At 50.5% G+C, this 23,628-nt stretch overlaps 1 protein-coding gene across 2 annotated transcripts; it reads right to left on the reverse strand.

Moving 5' to 3' along the window:
* Positions 1–404: 404 nt before the first annotated feature.
* PLA2G4D (phospholipase A2 group IVD) lies at positions 405–22,732 on the reverse strand. 2 transcript variants are annotated; one of them, XM_036923751.2, is made up of 20 exons: positions 22,578–22,732; positions 18,428–18,497; positions 18,098–18,234; positions 17,398–17,529; positions 16,630–16,670; positions 16,211–16,253; positions 14,793–14,847; positions 14,288–14,415; positions 13,351–13,461; positions 13,184–13,221; positions 12,873–13,008; positions 12,424–12,560; positions 11,126–11,348; positions 5,893–6,010; positions 5,384–5,521; positions 5,043–5,150; positions 4,708–4,899; positions 4,284–4,450; positions 3,415–3,601; positions 405–2,291 (listed from the first exon to the last, which is right to left on the reverse strand). In XM_036923751.2, the coding sequence occupies exons 1-20, from the start codon at positions 22,620–22,622 to the stop codon at positions 2,065–2,067; spliced, it is 2,433 nt and encodes an 810-aa protein (XP_036779646.2). In that variant the 5' UTR covers positions 22,623–22,732; the 3' UTR covers positions 405–2,064. The 2 variants fall into 2 exon arrangements, with proteins under 2 accessions (XP_036779646.2, XP_057344710.1); XM_057488727.1 differs by having other exon boundaries at positions 2,155–3,060.
* Between the last annotated feature and the right edge of the window lie 896 nt (positions 22,733–23,628).

The following is a 23,628-nucleotide window of genomic DNA, read 5'->3' on the forward strand; positions in this document are numbered from 1 at the left end:
TAGGTATAAATCTTCATGATCTTGGATTAGGCAATGGTTCCTTAAATATGACAGCAAAATCACAAACAGAGAAAGAAAATACACATAAGTGGCATCAAAAAAACAAAAAAACAAAAAAACAAAACCCATACTTTTGTGCTTTGAACACTGTCAAGAAAGTGAAAAGACAACCCCAGACAGGGAGAAAAACTTTGCAAATCATACATTGGATAAGGCATTTATATATAGAATATATAAAGATCTCTTATAACTCAACAAGAAACAAAATCCAATTTCAATGGGCAAAATATCTGAATACATATTTCTCTAAAGAAGATATATAAAAGGCCAATAAGTGTGTGAAAAGATTCTCAACATCATTAGTTATTAGGGAAATGCTTATGAGGTTATAATAAAAAGACAGACACAATAACAAGTGTTGCCAAAGACGGAGAGAAATTTGCACCCTCATACAATACAGACAGGAATATCATATTGTATAGCTGCTGTTGGGGAGAAAGAAATTTCCTCTATCCCTCAAGGTTCTTCTAGCCGGTCTAAGAATCAAATTGACATGAGACAGATTAAGAGGAGAAAAACAAAGTTTAATTACATATGTATGGAGAATCCACAGACATGGGTTCCAAAGACAGGGAGAATGAGGTATATATGGGATAGGCGTCTGAGACTTCAAAGGTAAAGGAAAGTAATTCACAGGATATGAAGAGTGAATGTTTGAACAAATGTTTCCTGGGCCACACAGAAAAAATAAACAATGAGGGGACACAAAGAGGAATTTTAACAGATTCAGCCACACCCCTCCCTGTCTACCACACCTAGTTTACATTATAATATAGCTATCTAATGTGATAGCTCTCTTCCTTAAGCATGTCCTCTAAATTCTTTTTATGCAGTTGGGGGGTGGGAGGTCAAAGTTTCTTTCTGGGTCTTTTTGTGCCTTGATCGTTCTCAACTCTGAAATAATCTGCATGTCACAATGGCACAGTGGGGTGGCCTGCCCTTGGCTCCAACATGGCTTTGAAAAACAGGTAGTTCCTCAAAAGGTTAAGCAGAAATTGACTATATGACCCAGCAATTTCACTCCTAGGTATATGTGCAAGAGAATTAAAAACATTGTCCACATAAAAACTTGTATATGAATATTCACAGCAGCATTATTCATAATGGCCAAAAAGGTGGAAACAATCCAAACATCCATCAACTGAAGAATAAATTGTGATATAGCTATTAATGAAATATTATGCAACCATAAAAAGGATGAAGTACCAGTACATGCTACAGTGTGCATAGATCTTGAAAATCTTGGGCTAAATGGAAGAAGCCAGACATAGAAGGCCACATATTATGATTCCACTTATATGAAATGTCTGGAGTAAGTAAATCTGTAGAAATAGAAAGTAGATTAGTGGTTGCCTAGGGCTGGAGGGTGGGTTTGAGGATGGCAGCTAAGGGATGAGGGCTTTCTCGCGGGGTAATGAAAATGTTCTCAAATTGATGGTGGTGATAGTCACACAACTCTGAATATACAGTAAAAGCCACTGAATTGTACACTATAGATGGATGGGTTGTATGGTATGTGGATTCTATCTCACTGAAATTGTTTTAAAATAGTATAAAAGAAGAATGAGGAGGAGGAGGAAGAAGAGGAGACTCTCAGGATATACTGTGATTCTTGATGCCTGGAGCCACCTCTCAGTCATGCCATCCCCTGCCATGCCCATCCCTGCTCATGGTCTGATACCTCCAGCTTACACCCCAGATCCATTCTGCTTAGGCATGAAAATAATTACATGTGAATGTTTCTGTGGTCAGACCAGCTGTTCTATCCACTGGCCTGGTAAGGGGTTTATTTCATCGAACTAGTTTTGAAGGTGAGGGAGAACTCTGAGTGGGAAGCAGCCCCCTCTGGGCAGTGCAACCAGCTGCAGAAGTGGCCCAGGCCTGGAAAAGCCGGGAACTCGAGCCCTGTGAGGGCTGTGGCTGTGTCCAGCTGCAGTTAGGTTAAGCCCCCAGCCCGAGGGGGTGAGAGTGTGGCCCTCAGGGTCCTGGGGCCCTTGAACAGCCTCAAGTCTGTGCCCCTGGAGGCTTGGCCCCCAGAGCGTGGTGCTCCAGAACAGTCCTCAAGGCCTGCAGGATGGTGACCTGGCTGTTCCGTACATTGTAGTCACTGAGCTGCAGCAGGCGGTCAAAGTCTTCCTCCTTGTAGGTCATGTTGAGCAGGGAGTAGGGCGAGGTGGCCCCAGTGAGATCCACCTGGCCAGCTGGGAGCTCTGCAGGGCTGCGCTGCACACCTGCCCGGGGGGGAGGGGGTCAGGGGCAGGACCCGGAGGCCTCCACAGGTAGGCCCAGCGATGGGCTGCTCCCCACTGAAGAGATTCCTTGCTTTTCTCCCAACCCTCTGTGTCCTTTGCCCAGAAATATAATGTGATTAGTAGGATACTATTCTGAGATATGAGAAGTTTGCCGTGCCCCACATTTCCTTGTAGCATTACACTTCTGTTATGTAGGCAGCCCTGTGGTATCTTCCTGTATCACCATCAGGGGTAAGGTGGAAACAGCCAGAAAAACAAAGTCAATTAGGTTAGTGAATGGAATCTTAAAACTCACAACGGAAACAAGAGTCTGAAAACCAAAGGACTTTTGCTTTGCAAAAACCCATCTTTGTTAAGAGAGAAAGAGAACCGCTAAGACCTAGGCTGAGCATTTAAGGAATAAAGCTGGAAGGTTTGAAATTATGGGAATGAGAAAGCCAGGAATAATGCCCAAAGGCAGAAAGTAGGTTTTCCACTAAAAGGAGATAAAAGTCTGACCAGCAAATGGGAGGTGAAGATTGGAAGGAAGGTGATGAGGGCTTAGATTTCAGCGGCCCCAGAGTAGAGGTCCAGCTCCCAGAGAAAGGATGCCAGCCTAGGCTGGGGTGGGGCAATACAGTCCAAATGAGCCCCCAGGGAGGTTCAGGGGAACCTGAGAGAGAGGGGACTGGCCTCTTTTCCCTGCCTGTCTTGCCTGCAGAGCCTTCATGAAGTCCTCCATCTTGGTGCCTGAGCAGGGCAGATATGGCTGCGGATGGTGACAAGGGAGGCGGGGCCCTGGATGCGGGGTTCCGGTACATCCCCCCACAGAGCAGGAGAGCAGAGGAGCCCCGGGGGTGGCTAGGAGGATTGTGGGGGTAAGGCTGAAGGAGTCTGGGGTCATGACAGAGGACAGCAGCACAGTGACTTTGTAAAAAGATAGCCCCTGCAGGGATGCGGGCACCCACAACAGAGGCTGGGCTCAGGACTGCTGTGTTGCAAAGTGGGCGGGACTAGCCGTAAGGCTCTCCTCTCTGCTGGCTGCAGGGGCACCAGAGGGCCCAGGGCAGTGCCTTTGAGGATCCGGGCTGCCAGGCTGTTAGGGAGGGAGGGGCTGCCTTACCGGGGGCTGAGTGGTCCTGGAAGGAGGCATTGACCAGCGGGAAGTGCAGCAGCACAGGGCAGTCAGGGCAGGTGGGGTCTGAGAAGAGGTGACACTCTCCCGGCTGGCACTGGTCCTGCGGGCTGGGCTCCACTCGGGGGAACGGCAGGCCCCGGGCCCGGCAGTACAGCTCAGTCTGCTGCAGCACCTGGTAGGGGACAGGGGGGCCCAGGGAGAACCAGCTACTTCCCAGTTATCTAGGTCAGTGCTCCAGAGTGGAGTCACTCTAGGGTGGCTCCAGCCCAAACCAACTGCTCAGTGTCAAGACAACCTGGTTCTACCCTGTTCATGGCCCAGTCAAGCTACATCGTGCCTCTGCCTTGGAGGGAGGTGAAGCATCCCAGTGGGTTGCAGTGTTGTTGGTTGAAACCTCATTGTGGGCTGCAGATCTAGCATCACCACCCCATTTGGGATTGCTGTTGCTGGGTTACTCAAATCGCAGAGCCTAAAGGTCCTCAGCAGGAGACCCATTTTTGTATCAGAGCCTTACCTACCACCCCAACATCTCCCCGGACCCCCAGCTGCCACCACCAGCCAGGGAGGCCCTCGGGGATGGATGTGGACAGGCCAGGGTCTCCTCCTACTTCCATCTTGCATTCCTCTTAGGGTAAGCCTGACAGCTTCCTCCCTGTTCCCCGTCCTGGAAGTCCAGGACCCAGCACCTCCACACGAAGGATCCTGGAAGAAGTGTGCAGGTCAGAGCCTGTCACACTCCCTCTCCTTAGGGACACAGAAGGTCTGGGCCAGTGGCCCAGTGGCCAGTGCTTGCCCCTGGAGCTTGTCCTGGCTGAGCAGAGGGTTGGGGGTTCCCATGGGGGGACTGGAGGCACCTCAAAAGGCGAGGAGAGGGAGTAGTCAAAGGAGAGAATGAGGTCCAGCCTGCGGCCTGGCCGGAACATGCAGGGACAGCTCGTGTTGAGGAAGTAGCCGGCATCCACCAGGCAGAGCTGGGGCTCCTGAGGGGTCAGCTGGCCAGGGGTGGCATCTAGCTGGCAATCTGGTGGGGGAGGCAGCGAAGTCAGGGGTAGTGCCTCTGCCACAGACCATCTACTCATCCTCTTCAGACTGCGTTTGCCTCCACGTCCCCGTCCTGCCTCTGTCCTAGCTTCCTATCATGTCACTGCCTGAATGCTCATGCCGCCCCAGACCCGCCCAAGGCCAGAGGTGGGTGCTGTGACTCCCAAGGCCTCTGCCAGTCCCAGCCATGGCCCACTTCCACCTGGAGCCGCCCCTCATTACAGCAGTGGCCCCTACCTGCCCAGGTGGAGAAGTCCTTCTGGCCACGATAGTCCTGGTGCAGCTGGAGGCCTTGAAGGAAGTTGGAGCTGTGCTGGTGGAGGGGCCTTCCTGTCAGGAAGCCCTTAAATGCCTGAGCCAGTGCCGTGCCGGGCTGTAGCCATGAGGTGTCTGGCCATGAGGAGGTCCTCAAGGAGGAAGGGGGCTCCTCTGGGCCCAGAAAAACAGATGTAGGTATAGTGAGGAGCCTGGAAACATCTGGCCCTGTCTCCCCTCTGATGGCAACCCCCCAGCCCCAGGTCGGAAGGGGAAGCGGCCTGGGCCCAGGCCTCCGTCACTGGGCCCTTTCCTACCCAGCTTCCGGATCTTGTCCTTGATGTGCTGCCTCCAGGAGTCACCGGAGCTGCTGAGGTCATACCAAGCATCCAGCAAATTCAGGGAGAAAATGTTGCTCCAGATGCCTGAAGGCCAAAACCCCAGGAGAGGTCAGCCGCAGGCCTCAGCCTCAGACCCGGCCCCCAACCCCTAAAGGGCATGGAAAAGGGAGGCGGAGGGGGCTGCCCGTACAGTGGCTCTTCCCCATAGCCCAACCTGGCCTTCACCTGGGGGCTCTGCTAGACCTGAGGCAGGAGTCCTGTGCAGTCAGAGACCTGGCCCAGGACTGGTCAGGGCCCTCAGAGTGACCACCCCTCACCTTCCAGAAAGCAGATCCGGGACTCGGGAAGCCTCCTCATCAGCCGCCCCATGAAGAACTCGGAACCGAAGAGCTCAGCAGGGACGAAGGCTCCGTACTTCAGGAACCCGACCTCATAGGGGGAGAACTCCACCCACTCTAAGGTTGCAGAAAGGAGAGGCAGGGACAGAGGGGAGTGAGCTGAGGTGTAGGCACTCCAGTTCTCATAGGGGCCAAAGATACTGCCCCGCAGCAAGCATCAGCCTCCTCTCTGCCTGGCCGGCTCCTGAGCTGACCACTCCTGCCCCAGCCCCTTGACCACATCCCCACTCCGCCCACCTCCAGGACAGGGAGCGCCACAGGCTGGCTCCTCAGCCCATGGGTTGCCATCCTTCCAGAAGGCTGGGAAATCTGTGCAGGACTTTCCTGTTTGAATTCTCTGGAGCATAGCAGGGTGCAGAGGAAGGGTGTGTGGGGGTTGTGTGGGGGAGGGTGTTGGAGGGTAGAGTGGACAGAACTGAGAACTGTACCCTTGAAGTCGAGGGTCTCCAGATTGTTCTCTTTGACGTTGAGGCTCAAGTAGAGGGGCAGAGGGTTCTGGCCCCGCTCTAGTGCAGCTCTCTGTCCCGACAGCCTCTGCTCCATCACCTGGGGCAGATAAGTGAGGGTAGGAGCACCTTGGAGACAGCGACTCCACCGGGACAGTGGCAGGGTGGGGGCACAGGCCGGTGGTGGGGAGGCAGCTCTGCCACTGGGATTTGGGTGGCATGGGCGGGTACACACATTCAGTTTTGGTTCCTGTCCCCACATTTGGACCAGCCCCATATGCAGGGTAGCCATGTGTGGCTGCGAAGGTCATGCACTGTGTATCTCCAGAGAGTGCCATTCACAAGGACTGCCGTGTCAACAGTGACACTCCACTGCTGCATCCTGTGTTGCCAGTGGCCCCATCTTTATGGATTGAAGCGTGGCGTGGATGGGGATTCTGGCACACAGACACAAAGGCACACACGTGCTCATGTGCTTGCACACACGCATTGCTTTCCAGAAAGGAAGCAGGAGGCTCCTTTTAGTATACACTGTAAGCTCTGCCAGAGGATGGGCTGCCCCTTCTAGCTTCACCTTAAAGCAGTTCAAGGCTCAGCCCCTCCCAGATGCTTTCCTGACACCCTTCCCTCCCCTTTTACCTCATTTGCTCCTGCTTCACACAGTATGAAGTTGTACCCAATTGTTTATTCTCACCTTCTGGTTTGAATGTTCTCTTTAATAAAACTCCAAGTTCTGTGTTTGATGGCAAGGACTATGGCTTGCCTTTTGGGGGAGCCTCCACAGAGCCTCATGGAATTCTAGGGGCAAAGAAAGGTCTTGCTCTATCCCGGGCCAGAGACGTAAAAAGCGTTCATCTCAGGTGTCAGCAAGGTTAATGGTAGAGGCTGCCTGGAGCCCCACCTTAGGAAGGCCCTGGGTCGTTTCTGGCAGAGCAGTAGGCGTACCATGAACACCATCGCTCCTCAGGCCCTCTGAGCCGGAAGGCACCTCATCTAGAGCCAGGGGGGTCCCAACCTGCCTTTACCATCTGACATCAGCCTTTACCATCCAATCTCCTTAGAGTATGTTCAACAGATTACTGAGTCTTTTCTGATAATCAGCAGAAACCACTTAGGAATTTGCATTTTTAAAAATCTCCCCAGGTGATTCTGATGCTCAGCCAGCTGTGTGGTCCAGGATTCCGGCCCGGCCTATCCAACAAGGAGCCCCCTCCACACTCACAGCAGCCTCCGCATACCCTGCTTCCTGCCTCTTCCGCCATAGCCCTCTGTCACTCAGAGCACTCATGTGTCAGCCACAGTCATCTTTTCCCCAGTTCTTCAGTGATACCCAGTATGACTTGAGTTACAGGGAATCCACAGGAAAATCCCCAGATATGGCTCAAGTCCCAGCACTGAGGAGTCGAGATATCCACGAGTCAGTGCTGCAGGTGTGAATGCGTATGTGCGCTGAGGAAGGAGGTGGCTTGATTAATACCGGCAATTTCCCTTATTAAAGTCCTTTAATTCAGGAATCCTGTTTGCCTGATCTTTTGACATGTATGATGAGGGATAATGCCCTTTTACTGCAGATGCCAGATTACTACCCTGGAGAAAGGGGCTGCACACTCCTTCATGTCCTGAAACAGTGCCCGCTGTCCTTTTCCTTTCCACAGCTCACTGCTAAGTTGTGGCAGGCCTCTGGATCTCTAGCTCCCCTGCTTCTAGTGGGGGCCCCCAACCCCGTGCAACACCACTCTGAGGACCCAAGGGGTCACGTGAAGTGTGGGAGCTGGTGCAGGGGTGGTGATGTGTTGAGTCTGGCATTGGACAGGGTGGGACTAACGGGTGTGCAAAACCTTTGTCCAGAGACAAAGAAAACATGTAAGCCCGTGTAGCACAGGAAAAGATAAGAGGAAAACTATGAGTTTCTTCTTGAGGAATGATGAGCAGCTTCTCAGAAGTTCAGTGCTTGTCAGCAAATGAAAAAAAATGTTTCAAAGAGATAGTTTGAGAAGCACTGCTTATACCATATTTTATAAGCAGTTTTTTTTACCAAAACTGAATCAATAGTATAGAAGTATGTAGACTGATAAAGTTGTTCTGAGTAAAATTCAGGGTATAATATTTTTCTAATACTTAATGAAATTGTGATGTGTGTTGAACGGAGTTATATTTTCTGACATTTTTAAATGACTTTGGGTACTGTAGATTAGTATAGAGATGATAAATACTTTTTCTTATCTAAAGACCTAAATTTATAATCAATATTAAATTTGCCTGAATGAAGAAGTTTTTAAAAGCATACAATGAATGTTAGCTTTAAGAGATAAAGCTAAGAAACATAATTACTAAGAAAAACAATTTTTTATAATGGGACAGAATTTTAAAAGTATCATGGGTGCTCATTTTTAGGAATGCATTTTTACTCAATAATACCACAAGAATTTTTATTCTTGTGAGCAAAAAACAACTAATTAAGTTTGTCTTTTTAAAAATGACTATGAACCTTGTACATAAAACCATGCATTAAGTCATTACTGGAGGATCAAATGGTAATTAAATAAAAGTCCTTTTTATAACCTAGGATCAAACTGCATTTTCTAGCACCTCATAAAATGAACTGTTAAAACAAGCTTCTCTCACTCTATAGTAATTGCTACCACCAGGCAGAAAAGTCAGTTGGTAAAACACAACACCCTCAAAACTGCCCATGAACTTAAAACAGTAGACCTGAAGAATACATCAGAATTATTAGTAAAAATATCTTAACTAATCACCTTGGCTTTATAAATTCAATGCCATTTCAATAAAAATCCCAACAACATTTAACAGAGAAATTAACTAGCTGATTCTGTTATGCATGTAGAAACGCAAAGCACTGAATAGCCAAGGCAATCCTGGGAAGAACCAAGGTGGCAGGCGGTAAGTTTGCCCTATAGGATACCAAGATTCATGGCCAACATAGTATAACTAAGCCAGTGCAAACTGGCGCAGGGACAGAGAATCAGCCCCACTAGGAAGGAACAGAAAGAGCCCAAGAAGAAAGCCATGAGTATATGAACGCTATCACATGGCAGGAGTAGCATCGCCCATCGGTGGAGGAAATAACTCAGCAAGTGATATTGGGCAAAGTTTGCTATCCATATGGAAAAAAATTAAATTGCACTCATATTTACACAATACCTGAAGATAAATTCTGGGTGGAGTAAAGGCCTAATTGTGAAAAAGACAAATCTTTAAAACCTTTATAAGAATATATAGGAAGATATTTTATAACTTTAGGGGAGGGAAGGGTTTCTTAATGAAGACCCTAAAAGCACACACTATAAGGAGAAGAGTGATAATACATTAGGCTATATTAAAATTATGCATCAAAATCAATTGAAATTGATAGAGGATTAATACCCAGCATATATAAAGAATTCCTACCAAACAATATTAAAAGATGAATTAAATAGAAAAATGGAGGAGGGTTTGAGTAGGTGATCCCCAGAAGAGGAAGTCCCAAGGACAAATACACTTGAAAATATGATTAGTCTCATTAAAAAAATCAAGGAAATGGAAAATTATCATAAAATTTCATTTCACACCCATAAAATAAACAAAAATGCAGAAGTCTAAAGAGCATGATGAGAAAAAGAAACTACGACACACTGGTGATGGGAATTTGAATTAATGCAACACTTTTGGAGAGCAATTTGGCAATAGCTAGAAAGTTGAAGATACACATACACAATGGCCTACCAATTCCACTGCTGGGTATATATCGTCAAGGCTTAGAGAATATCTAACACATGTGCACAGGGAGATTTGCACAGAACCACTTGTGCAAATATTATATTTTTCTTAAGGATATATATATTTATAAAGTAAATGTAATAGAGGTATATATGATAAAGTATATAATAAAGGTACATAAACTATTACATAATTATAATATAATAAAGTGTACAGACTATGGATATGTATGGGGTGATAAACCTAAATTCAGGATGGTGGTTACCTCTGGGGGTGGGAGGGAGATGGGACTGGGGAGGGGTCCAAAAGTGGCTTCAACTCTGTGACACTTTATTTCTTAGGTTGGTTGGTGAGGTCATGCATATTCATTACATTACTCTTTATGCCCTATGCATTTTCTCAAGTCTAAAGATTATCATAATGCATATTTAATAAAAATATTAATATTTTAGAATAAATATTTTAGAAAAAATATTTTTTAAACTAATAAATAAAAAATAAGAATGGTTGGTAATTTCTAAGTAGTGTTTTGCTTGCCAGCAAGAATAAAATTTAAAGAAAAAAATTCAAAGCAAATTCATGTCTGGTTAACTTACATGATAATCATTCTTGGTGAAACTCCTGATACCCAAAGATAAGAAAAATAAGAATTCTTCCTTGGGTAATATAATGATAGTTAACTTTTTTGTTATGCATGTTAAAGATACTTTTTAGTTGTTTCAAATGCTTTAAAGAAACTTTATTCAGGTAATTATACGTAGTAAAACAATAGTATGAAAAAAATCACTGATTTTAATAATTGTAGTTAATGTAAGATTCAGCCATTAACTTACTAAGCTTTTCTTAAAGAAGCAATGTATAAAAAATACATATGCTCAGTTTTGTCTTAATACTGATACAAAACATAGAAATATAATAGTTAACCCATAATGCTTACTTATGTCAATGTACCACTAAGTGCTCACAACAACCCTATGAAGTAAGTACTATTTTCATCTGCATAGTGCAGATGAGAAAAGTGAGGCACAGAGAGACTATGTAATTTGCCCAAGGACACAGAGCTAGTAAGAGGCACTGGGATTAAGCTCAGGAAATTTGGCTCAAGTCTGTGTTTTTAACACGTCTGTAAGGATGAAGAATACATTTCATATTGCAATATAAATAAAAGCTATTCAAGCAATCTCACCAACTCTTAAACACAATGCAAAAGCTTTGTTTGCTTAAGTGACTTTGGCATTAATTGACCCTAGCTCTTGGGAAATCCAGAGATTTCTGTTTAACGGCAATTAATTGAAGGATAGCCTGATTCAAAAGGCAGCTTCCCAAAGTTGGGCAGACACTGAAACACAGCGGTTCCCACAGCTTTCAACCACCAGCCCTGGCTTCTCCTAGCCTGCCTGAAATGCAAATCTGGGTGTCAGCCTGCTGATCTCTGTGGGGCTGCCCTCACCCTGCCCACCCTTTCCCCCTTGCCCTGCATGCACAGGTGCCCTACCTGACCATGCAGCATGAACTCCAGCACAAGAGCCCACAGGTCCACAAAAGTCGCTGGTTGGCCCCGCTCAGCCCGCAGCTCCAGCTCCCGGCGGTAGCGTGCCAGGCATTCCGGGGAGAAGGCCTCCAGCTTGCTCTTGGCTAGGTGCCTCCGGGCATGTCTGATGGGTTTCTCAAGGCTCCTCTGTGACCACTCAGGGTCCCCATAGAGGTGGGCCATTGTCCTGAGAGAGCAAAGGGGCAGTATGGTGGAAGGCCAAGGCCCAGCCTGGGTCTGCAACTCCTTCCCCACCTCTGACCTCTCCAACAGGTCCCTTCTGCCACCAAGGCCCTGCCTATCTGGAAAATGTGTCTCAGGGCTGTCTCTCCTTCTAGAGCAGCACCATCCAATATAAGTACAATCTGAGCTACATATGTTTTCCTAGCAACCACATTTTATAAAAGTAAAAAGAGATAAATATTATTAATATTTTTAATTTAATTCAGTATGTCACAAAATTACCATTTCAACATGTAACAATATAAAAAAACTAACAGATTTTATTTTTTTTCAAACCAAGTCTTCAAAATTCACTGTATATTTATGACTTATCTCAGTTTGGACTAGCCACATTTCAACAACTGTCACCTAAACTCAGACTTTACTCCTCTTTCACTCCTTAAAGTCACATTTCAGTAAGACTCAAAGGAATAAATCTCTAACAGTGCGAAGTCCCACCTCATCAGAGGCAATGGAATGTAGGGAGGCAAAGTTGTCTTTGGTAAAATATCATCCCTTGACTTCAATTTCCTTATCTATGCTGCAGGGACAATCAGAGAAACTATCCTAGAGAGTGTTGTGAGGATTAAATGAGGTAATAAAGAAGAAAGAGCTACCAATTTGGAGCGCCTGGTCCATGTTAGACATGTTGAGTGTTTTTCTTGAGCTGTCTCCTTCCAATCCTAGGGAGTTTGTACGGCTATTACCCCCAATTTGGAAATGAGTCAACTGAGAATCAGAGGAAATTAAGTTGCTCCAGTTCTCCCAGGCAGTTGTGTTGCAGAGACTCAAACTCAGCTCCTTCTGAACCAGTTACGTTACACCTGCTCAGTAGCATGGAATGGACGCCCTGAAACACCTTGTTTATGGCAGGGCCTATGTAATGTCTGTTTCCTCCCTTTTGTGAAAGAAATCCAAGCATCCATCAGAACTTACTGCTCACACCCACTTAGCTCCCCCGTGCCGAGGAGCCCTCTGACATCACCCCACTCCTCCCTGGGGCCTGGTTATCTCGCTCTGCCAGTCCCCAGGGCTCTCACCATGTAGAACCCGAGATGCCACTGAAGTAGGTCACACAGTCCAGGAGGCCCAGCTTCTGCAGGGCCAACAGGTGGCCGTAGAGGGAGGTCATGGCGCGGGCACCTCCTCCTGTGGCCATGACGCCCACAGTAGGGACCTGGGCCACACACAGACACAGGTGAGCTTAACCAGGACACAGAGGCTGCTGCCTCCTGCTTCCAGGGAAGGCACTGTGTGGTTAGGGCCTGAGGGAGTCAGGCTTAGATCTAGTGCCCAGACCCTCCCCAGGAAGTGACAGCTCTTGGCTCTGGACAGAGCCCCAAATGGAGCAAGATCCCCAGAGCTTACCCACAACCCATATCTCCTCCCAGGCTCTGCTGACTGGGGTGTGGGAGAGGGTATGGGAATCAGGTACTCCCTTAAGGCCAGTCCATGGTATCTGCACCCACATCCCTCAGCACCCCCACACCTCATCCTCCTGCAGGTCTCTGTCCAGCTGCAAGGCCTGCTTCAGGGCCCTGGCCACCACCTGCTTCCTCCTGCTCAGGAAGGCCTGCTCCTCGGCACACAGATCAAAGCCCAGGTGTATGGAAAGCTCCTTAGGGCTGTGGCAGGAGAGGATCCAAGGGTCAGGGGCACCCGTGTAGCTTGGTCATTGGTTGGCCAGGCCCACAGTAGCTGCCAAATAACCTCTCTGCTCCCAACCCCAAGGACCACCCTCTCCACAGCACTCCCCTGCCCCATGACCACCCTACTATCCCCCACAGGTATGTCCTTTACCAGCCCTCAGTCTTGAGCTGCAGCCTCACTCCTGGGGCCTGAAACCAAAGCAAGAGACTCCCCTTAGAATGTCCTAGACCCTGACCAGAGTGTGGGTGTCTCCTGGGGACCCTGGGCTCCCCCATCTCTATGCACACTGTACTTCCCCTCCACTTGAAGCCACTTACATTTGCAGCAGGAACGTCAATGGGCACCTCTGTCCCCACGGCCAAAGACCTCAGGGGCACAGTAATGTGTCCAGCTGAGTTGTCTGCATTCCAGCCATTGCTTTTGAAGCTCTGGAGGGAAATATTCATTCATTCATTCTTTCATTCATTCATTCATTCAATAAATCCTTACTATGTAAACAGCAATCTAGACACAGTCCTTCCTTGATAATATAAAAATAATAATATTTACAATTATTGTAATAATAATAATAATTACTAGTAATTACAAAAATAATAATAGCTAATTTTATTTGTTATTCTAACTGAATTGTGTGTATGAATTTATGAAGAAACAGGTAATGAAATGATGCTAATCAATGTTGTGAAGAAAAGAAGCAGTGTGATATGGTAGAGCACCCAAGGGCAGGGTATGTGAGTCTATTGAAGATGGAGGGTCAAGGAGGGCCCCTCTGAGCAGGTGCCATTTGCGTGAGACCTAAGAAAGGAGGAAGAAGAAGGGGAGGAAGGGGAAAAGGCAGCCTTGGAAGGAGCCGGAGGAAAACAGGGAAAGCAGCTGGCATGTTGGAAGACGGAGAGCAGACGAGTAGGCTGGAGCATCAGGAGCGAGGGGGAGCATGAAACAAAATGGGACAGCAGAGGTGGGCAGAGGCCAGCTGCGCAGGGCCTTGTGGGTGCAGATGTGAGATTTTATTCTAAAAGCATCACTGGAGGGGCCATGGAAGGGTTCAAAGTCTGACATGGCGTAGCAGCAACCCACGCTCACTCCAGGCCCCTGGTGATCCTCTCTGTCTGCTGAGAGTGTAGTGCCTAACTGGGGGAGGCGGGCAAGGCCATGGGGCCTGACCTTGGAAGGAGGAAGGCCGGGAGGAGCCCATGGCAGCTGGAGCTGGCCCAAGCCTAGGGCTGGCGGGAGTGTATCAGAGCCAAGACCCACCCTTAGGTGTCCGATCAGCTCTGCCTCCTGGGCCGCCATGTAGTGGAAGCGGAAGGCAGAGGCTTTGTCCAGCGCAGATGTCTGTGTGTCCTCATACGACCCCTTCAGCACCAGCTCCAGCTCCAGATCTAGGGAGACAGCGGGCAGGTTAGGTCGGGGGAGCAAAGGCCTGAAACCCCAGCAAGGACTTGGGACATTGGCAGTAATGCCTAGACATGTTCAAGGCCCAGGCGCCTGGTAAACAGGTAAACAGGATGCTGGGAAGTGTCCTCCCTGGCCTGACAGGCCCTACAACCCACATGGGACTCCCTCTCCAGCAACTTGCCCTCCCCCAGGTCAGGGGACCCACCTGCCCAGAGGGACCTGTCACTGTTGTGCTGGGTGGGAAAGAAGAGAGGCACGCTCTGCCTTGCTGCTCGCCTCTTGCCCCACACGGGCTCCCAGCCCACCCCACCTCCCCCAGCGCTCCAGGCAGAAGCCAGACCTGGTTCTGAGCAGCTCTCACCTGCCACCACAGGCGCGCTGTCCAGACGGACATCCAGGCATGACAGCTCTCGGGCCTGGGGCAGACCACCTCGTGGGCAAGGGCGGTCCAGGGGAAGCTGAGGTCCCCTCAACTTCACCCTCTGGGCCTCACTGTCCCAAATCCACCACACTGAACAAGAAGTGGGGTCCAGAGTGCAGTTGGATGCAGAAACCCCTCACCCCACCTCAGTTTCACTGCTACTGCTAAGCCAGATATCTGGGAGCAGCCAGGAGAGCTGTCTCCACCCCGACCCCCACCTCCAGCTCTCCTAGATTTGCTAAACTTCTGGAATCTCTGAAAGCCCCCAGCCCTTAGCCACAGTTCTTCTTTGTTTCTCAACGTGGAGGATGATTTCCATTACAATTGCTCCCAGAGAATATCATCCCAACCACTGGCCCACAGGATGATGGAATGGCCCAGAGAAACCCTTTGCATGTTATCAGCTAGAGTATCTCCTGACTGTCCTCCACGCAAACGGCTTGCCGAAGGAGCTGCCACAGTCTCCCTGTAATGCCTGCCAGCTGATGTCTGCAGGCCTCTTGGCTCTTGCTACTGACCCTCTGCCTTAGAAGTGCTGAGTTTATCGGCCCACCAGCTGGTCTCCATCACCTCAGATAAAAGGCAGCTGCCATAGGTATGACTATTTGAATGTGTATTTTTTTAAAAAAGTAATGTGTATTTAAAAAAAAAAGTAACATTAGCCCATCCAACAGGCACTTGCATGATCCTGAAGGTGGGTGACTCCTTCAGTTTGGTGCTCTTTGTGCCCTACTCGCCTCACATTAGGCCGACCCTGCCCCTGGGTCACATCTGTTCACTGGTCCAGGACCTTGCTTTGAGTAGAAAGCTTCTAGTGCATCGCTGGCCTCCTGTCCCTGCCCACTGCAGCGTCATGAGCTTGCTGTTTTAGGGGAGCTGACCAGGACTCTCTACTGCCCCAAGGAGGGGCCGACTGACCCCGACCCCATCCCAGAGCTCTCAGGTTGGAAGCACTCCACACCGGAAACTCCCACTGATACCTCAGTGTTACAACCTGACCTGGGCCTGGCCTGCGTGACTTCCTCACCACCTTCCAGGACTAAGAACCGAGTTTACCACAGGTGACTGCATAGCGTCAGGAAGCACCTACATTCCCCCAGTGCTCCCTCAGCCATCCCGCCGTGGGCTGAAGCCTGCTCTCAGCCGAGCCTCAGCCTCCCCTCTCTCCATGTTCCCTTAAGCCCCAGGCCCCGACCACAGCTGTAGGTGACCACCTAGCTGGAAGGCCAGGGGCGGTCTTCCCACAAAGCCTTGTCCTTGTCCACAGCCCAGGCTACTGCCTGTCCGCACTCCAACCCCGGCACCTGCTCTGGGCCCCTCCCCCCACAAACCCCCACAAGCCTGGGGACAGTGGTTACCACAAGGACGTCGTTGGTGATGAGGTTTTCTGGGCAGTCTGACCTGGAAAAACCGAAAGATTCAGCCTGGCTCTGCGAAGTTACAGATGTCCTGTGCTGACCTGCCTCTCACAGCCAAAGCTCAGCCTGCATGTGGGCTCCCTGGGTGCTGTGGAGGGACCCTGAGGCCTGGATCCCACCGAGGGTGAGGGGAGATGCTTCTAAACAGCAAAAGGTGAGGACAGAGTGGGGCAGAGAAAACACTGACCTTCCTCTCCTTGTTTTTCTAAGAGGATCCCCCATCCGGACTGGCCCGAGCGGGCAGGTGAGCGGCAGGAAACCTGGCTGGACTCACCAGTGGGAAGATATGGGCAAAGATATTTCCCTAAATAAGGCCTGGGTCCTGAAAACACTCCATGGGCTGTGTGATTGTTACTCACGTTTTCTCCACCAGGAATTCCACGTCCAGCTCCTCCTGTCCCTTAAATCAAAGATGAGCAAGTTGTCAACATTGACACACGACTTTGGAGTTGACATAGTTCTTTTACACGCACTATTGCATCATCTCAAACAGTCTCTAAGGGAGGCACGGTTTACAACTCTTCCCATTTGACAGATCTGGAAACTGAGGTTTAGGGAAAGATGGGCTGCCTGTCGAGTCACCCCCAGTGAGTAAGTCAGTAAGTCTGCATAGAACACACTTTCCTCCCTGGCAGGGCCAAGGGGGCAGACGAGGAGCATGGGCCAAGGAGGCTTGCAGATGCCCCAGACCCATTTCATCTTCCTCCTGAGGTGACCCCATCTCGGCCCCCCTGCTCTCAGTCTCCACCAGCTGGAGAAGAGCTCAGAGCCTGTCACAAAACAGGCCTTGGCACCATGGGGCTCAGAGGCAGTGAGGTGGGGTGATGGAACCAGTGACTACCTGAAGGTTAGTTACATTGAGCTGTGTTTTGAGGGACATCAGGAAGTTCTCCACCACCCAAAACCTTCCTCCCAAAGATGACTAAAATTGCTGCATGGAGTAATTCAGTCTGTAACAGTCAAGTTAAACTCTCTCCATTCCTACTAAAATGTAAACATCTCTGGGAGAGGTTTCCATCTTCCTGTAAATGAGTTCAGCCCAGCAACATCCCAACAGATAACAAAAACCATGAGACTTGCTCAGCCTGAAGCTGAGAGATGTGGGACTGGTGGGGACCCCCACCCACCTGGGGACGCAGGGACAAGGTCTTCCGGAGCAGCCTGCCAGGAATGACTTCTGATACATCACAGAGAAACTTGAAGCAGACATCATCTTCTGTGACTGAGTCCTCGTCATAGACAGTCAGCTCCAGAACATTCTAGGAACCGAAGACAGCAACTTTGCACATTATTTACTCATAACTGCAGCTCACACCTGTTGAACCCTTACTTGAAAAGATTATGCCTCCACACTTTGTACTTCAAAATAAAAATAATGGTAAAACTTAAAAGCTCTAAAAGGAAATCCAGCAAAGTTGTTCCTAATTTCCCTCTGCTAATTTGTGTTTTTATAAAAAATAAAGTTCTTTCAAAGAGTCCGCTGTGTGCTTTGCTGGTTTCCAAATGCACGATAGGGCCCAGACACTGCACTGGGAGCCTTCTGGGCATTATCTCATTTCAACTCACACTCTCCCCATCTGGAGGGGAGGAGGGGATCTTACTGTCCCCATTCCATAGATGGGCCTAGAGAGGACTGGCAGTTTGCTGGGGTAGGGCCCACAGCTGGTCGGTGGGCTCACACATTCTCTCACGCAGCATGCCCAGGGGCACAAGGACACTCCTGCCGCAGTTTCTCTGACTGAGCTCTGGAGGAAGGTGCACTCCACCCCAGCAACCCTCCCTGTGGGGTGATTGGCCCATCCACATGTGGGTGACCCTGGCCGTTACCTTGACCTGTCTCTGAATTAGGAAACTGAAGGTCTCATTCCATACAGGATGACTGGAGTTGGTGACTGTTTTGGTCTTAAACTTCATTCCAGGTGAGGTTGACAGCTGTAGGGTCACATAGGGGTCTGCCTCGCTCCCTGCCAACATCAGGGAACCATGGTGAGAGATAGCTCCTCAATCCCACCTCTGGGGGCCTTGCCAGATTCCCACCTAGGCCTCCACAGCCACCACCAGCAGCTCAGTCCAGCCCAGCCCCAAGGCACTCATCCAGGCCTTTCCTGTTGGACCCAGACAGCCCTACACCCTAGAGCCCAGGAAACAATTACTCACAGAGGTCAGCCCAGCCCAGGTCCCGCGCCTCCAGGACCCTGACGGTGAGCTGCCAGCAGGCAGAGGCCTCCTGGAGAGAAATTGCAGACTCCTGAGTTCCTGCTGCTCATTCATCAGCCCCAGCAGTCTGCACCAAGGCTTCTCCCAGATGCTTGGTGATGCTGGGGCCAAACAGCGTTTGCCCCCCACTGTCTTTAGGCCCAGGGTTCTGGGCTATAGTGGTCAAGGCATGGCAGACCACCTTGGGGTGGAATTTGTAGGGGAGGGGGTCCCTGAGCTGCACAGTGTAGTGGAGAAAGCGGGGAACTGAGGGCTAAGGAATGGCCACCACACTGGACATGTCAGCTGGGGGTCTGCCACTCCTAGAGCTCCCAGGGAGGCAGCCCTTTGATGAATATGTGGCCTTCCTGCCCAGAATCCCCGCTACCCTCAGCCCTATGGAGAGGAAGTGGGCGCATGACTCCAAGGAGCTGAGCCCTGGGAGCCCGTGTCTGTGACAGCCGCAGGCACTCACCTTCTCCTGGCTGTGAATCAGGAAACTCTAAGAGCATTAGGCGGTTACCATGAGCACGGGGTGAAAGGTCACTGTGTATTGAGATGTTGGCAAGGCTACATCAGCCTATAGACAAGCCCAGTGATGAGGAAGAAGAAACTGAGTGGGCAGAAGCCCCGAGGGACAGAGAGAAGGTATAGACATAGGTGGCAGGAGGAAAAGCAGAAGATAGGCAGGATGTGGTTGAGTCCTGCTGGGGACAGGGCAGTGAACCACCCTCAGTCCCCCAGTGCTGAGGTCCTTGGCACTGCTGGGATCCGAGGGCAGAGGGGCCTTGGGTTTCCTTCTTCCTGAGGCCCAGCTAGGTGGACTTTTCTGGTCACCTGACATACGTTTCTTGTGGTCAGCCCCTGTGCTCCGAGGCGTAGGCAGCGCTGTGCAGCACAGCAGGCATTCAGCACTGCCTGGCGGGCAGGCACTGTTGGGACAAAACCAAAGCCGCTTCCTGCTTGGCACCCTTCCACCACCAGCCCCATTCTGTGTGTGATCTGGAGATCTCGGCTCCTGCCCAGAGCTGGTCTCTGCTCTGCACAGGCCCCGCCAGCCCCTGCACTCCCCACAGAGAACCTTAAAGGACACTGGGCCATGAAAGCCACCTAGAACTTCTGCTCTCTGGCTCCCTGCACGTCCCTCTCCTGTGGCTTCATGCTGAGAGTCTTGTCATTCCTGTCCCTTTTCTGGCAGAGCACTTCAGCAAGGTAGACTTGTTTCTCCCTTCTTAGGGATTAACTCCAGTGACACCAGCAAAAGTTTAATCCTCTGGGCCTCAAGCAGAGGATTTAATTGGCAGGGATTTAATGACTTTGTGGACATCTGGCCCCAGGTCCTCCCCGCCTGCCACTGAGAAGGTGCTGGCTGGGGTCCCCCAACTCTGAGATGGGGCGGACAGCAGCACAGTCTCCCTGATCCTGGGGGCCACAGCCTGCAGGCTGCTCTGAAGCCACTTGGGGCTGCTGAGAAGCGCTCCCAGCTGCTCACTTTCCAGCCAGTCACCATGCCCAATTTGAGTGCTGTTGCCCATCTCCTCTGGTCACAGAGAGCCTCTCAACCTCAGAAAGCCCAGTTTCCCAATAGGATATTTTTCCTAGAGTGAAATCCCATTTCTCTTCAACTCGAAAATTGTCACTAACACAGAGCGCCCAGAGGATGGCAGTGACAATAATTACAGTGACTGGTTGTTCCTGGGGGCAGTCGAGCAGAGTGGTCAGGGCAGGCTCCAGCCAGCGTAGCCCGACCTAAACCCTGGTCCTCCACCTACTTGCTGTGTGACCCTGCGCAAGTCACTAAATTTGGTGCCTCCATCTCCTCACAGGCAATGGGAATAATAATAGTATCCACCTCTCACCGTGTGCTGAGGCTAAATGTATTAATGCCTATAGAATGCTTAGCAAAAAAGTAAACAGTTTCTACATAATTGCTCTTACTACTATTTATTAAGTGCTTGTTATGTTTCTAGGTGCTGTACTAAGCATATTACATATGTGAACTTGATTTATCTTCCTGACAACCTCATGAAAGAATACTCTCATTTCCTCCCATTTTACAGATGAGAGAATTGAGGCTCCAAAAAGTTAAGTTGCCCTAGGTCACAGGGTTAGCAGGTGACATAGTTAGGATTCAAGGCCAGAGCTCATAACCACTGTGCTCTCCAACTTTCCCAGCCTCTTTGTAAAAGCATGCAACTTTTGCCCACTGCCCTGTGAATATCCAGACACTAGAATTTCATAGATTTCTTTTAGACAAAAATATGATAATTGAACTAACATGTTAATTACTATGATTCTTTCCTCCTGAGGGCATTGGGCTTCGCCTTCCCTGTTGAAAGATTCTCCCATCTGAAGCAGTGCCTTCATTGCCGACCGACCCTGGCTGCTCGTGGCGGGGTTCTCCAGCAGGGACCCCAGCCCAGCTTCCTGTAGGGTCCTGGAAGTGCCTCCCTGCTGAGAGTCTCAGCCACCGTCTCTCCACCCACGCAGGGACCCCGGGGCCTCCTTCCACCTCCTCCCTGTGGAGAAGCTCAGTGCTGGCCCCTGCCCTTCACGGGGCATGTGGTCCAAGGAGCCTGAGGGGGCTGGAGTCCCCAGACTGGAGTCCAGAGTATCTATGACCAGGCGGTCTTCAGCAGGAAGAGAAAAATAAGCAGGCTGCCCTTTTCCCCGCCTGGCACCCAGTGGCCTGCGGTGGGGCAGTGCAGGGAGGCTGGAGAGAAGAGGAGCGGAAGCTGCCGGCCCAGCCTGGGGCCCTGCTCCTCCTGAGTCAGGCTGGGCCGATGCTCCCAGGTCACCCAGAAAGTATGCACAGAGCAAGTCTCGTATGCGCGGCCTGCCCTGCCAGCCCAGCTCCTGCTGCCATGGCAGGCTCCAGGTCCCTGTTCTGGGAGGAAAGAGGCTGGGTAAGGCCCCCGCTGAGGCTTGCGCAGCCCAGGAGCCACCTTGAAGGCTGAAATCCACTGGCCCTGGGAGATTCAGCTGGAGGCTAGGTGCCTCCCAGGTGTGTGGACAGGCGTAGGCTCCAGGGTCACAGAAACCTAGGCTTCAGTTTTGCCCCTGGGCTGGGACCACAGCAGGCAGAGGGTAGAAGGAGAAGGATGTTTAGCTTTCCCCAGGGAGATGACAGTGAAGGGGATTCTTCAAAAACTTTCACCTCTGGATTCTGGCACTCAGGCTCCTGACCAGGGGAGCAGACGGAACCAAGGCTGTCCAGCCCTTCCTCTGCCATGCTTCTGCAGATTGGGGTTCCTCTGAGAGCCCCACTAGGGTGTTTCCACAGATGCCTGCCCTGGTAAGGGCCCTCCAGACCTCAGGCTGACACAGCCTGTGCAGCAAGGGCTGTCCTTCCATGGTAGGAGCCCTCTCCGTCTTCCCCAGGACGCCCTGGTGTCTGGCCAGCCCCAGGAGCACCTGAAGGCTCCAGAAGCGTGGCAAGTTCAGAAAATGAAGCAAATGCCTCAGGATAGAGAGCCTGGGATGCTTAGCCCCCTTCGTGGCCACAGGATGGGGCACCAGGGGGGCCTGGAGGAGCCAGTCCCCGTGGCCTTGTTTCCTGGCAGAAGACAAGAAATTTGGGCTGAGGGGAAGCACCAGGTAGGAGTGGGGTGAGTAGTTTGTAGGCCTTCTTGGCCTGGTGTAGCCGCATCTCTTACTCCCAGTAAACAATTGGCAGTGAATGGGCACTGGGCTGGCAGAGCTCCTGAGACATGCAGGGTAGCCCCTGGGCTCCAGCCAGTTCCCAGAGGTGCCCTGCCTCCAGGTAGCAGGTGGGACACGCAGCCACTGTGTTCTCTGATGCGGTGTATGAGCCCCTGTGGGGGGGACAGGAAGGGGCTGTAAGGGGGCTGTTGGCTGGTCACTCAAGTGTGGAGAGAGGAGGTCCTTGCTTCTATGGATGCTGATCACCCACCCCACACACTCTGCTTCCTCAAGCATAGAACCCTCACCTTATCTGATCTCCCCCAGGCCTCTCCCTGGGCAGAGACCCCAGGCCTGGGCCCTAGGCCCTCCCCACAATCACCATGGTTTCAGCTGTGTCAGCTTCTTGGAATTCACGCAACCCCAGGCCTACCCTGAGAGAGGCCCAGGGGCTCGGCAGCACTATTACCTGGTCAGGGTGGCCAGATGGTCCTCTAGGTGTCAGTTTCTCCATGACAACCCTTTCGGCTCCACTCCAAGCTCCTGCCAAGATGTCAGCTCCCTGGCTGGCTGGCAGCAGCTATTCCAGTGGGATGGGACCATGCATCTGCCAGCCTCCAATGAGCCACGATCCTATAAACAGGTTAGGGCTCCACCTCCAGGTCACTCCCTCAGCCCAGCATCTTCTCCTCTTCCCCAAGTGGCTGGGTCAACCAGCACCTCCAGAAACCTCTGGCAGAGCTCCAGGACCCACAGGTGGAGCACCCCTTCCAGCTGTAGGGTGTCAGAGCTGCCGGTGCAGCAATCCGGGTGAGACAGGTCTCAGGGACAGTGGCAGGAAGCTGGTTCCCTGAGGCTGAGGGCTGAGGATGGGAAGGGGCAGAGCTGAGGAACTCCCACAGCCCAGCCCCAGCCTGAGCCAGGACAGCCTCTGGGAAGAAGAGCGGAGCATCAGAGAGAAACGGGACGCTGGAACTCCTCGGCAGCTCCGAGTGGCCCGGAGCCTGGGTGTGAGCAGAAGGGCAGTCCCAGAGGGCAGGCCCCGAGCAGTCAGAGACTGCGGGCTCTGGGCCCTCAGCGGTACCCTCACTACTTCCATTTGGCTGGTCCTAGGAGTTCAGAGGGTTTCAATTAGACTCAACTGGAAAACTGTAATAATGGCAAAAGAGACCAATCAGGAAACTCTTAAGATTATGAACATTACAGAAAAACTCTGTAAGTAACTGGTTTAAACTATTTGGTGTGCACAGTGACACTAAATGGTCTCCTGAAATGATGTGAATTCAGTTATTTTACTGCCAGTTCACTATGTAATTGAACAACAATGATTTGTATTTCAAGGCAAATGAAACTGAATTAATGTTAAATTATTACAAATGGATATAAAATGTATTACTACAGAATCAGCCAAAAGAAAATTAACAATGGTCTATGAACAAGTGAAAAATAATTAAATGGAAAATACAATTTGCATGAACTCAGGACCTGTCTTGCCAATCTCCATACCCCTGACTCTGAAG

This window comes from Manis pentadactyla, chromosome 11, assembly GCF_030020395.1.
Source record: "Manis pentadactyla isolate mManPen7 chromosome 11, mManPen7.hap1, whole genome shotgun sequence".
NCBI classification, from domain to species: Eukaryota; Metazoa; Chordata; class Mammalia; order Pholidota; family Manidae; genus Manis; species Manis pentadactyla.

Bases quoted from the DNA above. Each gene is read 5' to 3' on its own strand.
- PLA2G4D (XM_057488727.1), bottom strand. From the start codon at position 22,622: ATGGAGAAACTGACACCTAGAGGACCATCTGGCCACCCTGACCAG. The intron at 18,498-22,577 runs GTAATAGTGCTG...ATTTCTCTCCAG, and splicing joins CATCTGGCCACCCTGACCAG to GAGGCCTCTGCCTGCTGGCA. The intron at 14,416-14,792 runs GTGAGAGCTGCT...CTGTCTCCCTAG, and splicing joins CAGCGCGCCTGTGGTGGCAG to ATCTGGAGCTGGAGCTGGTG.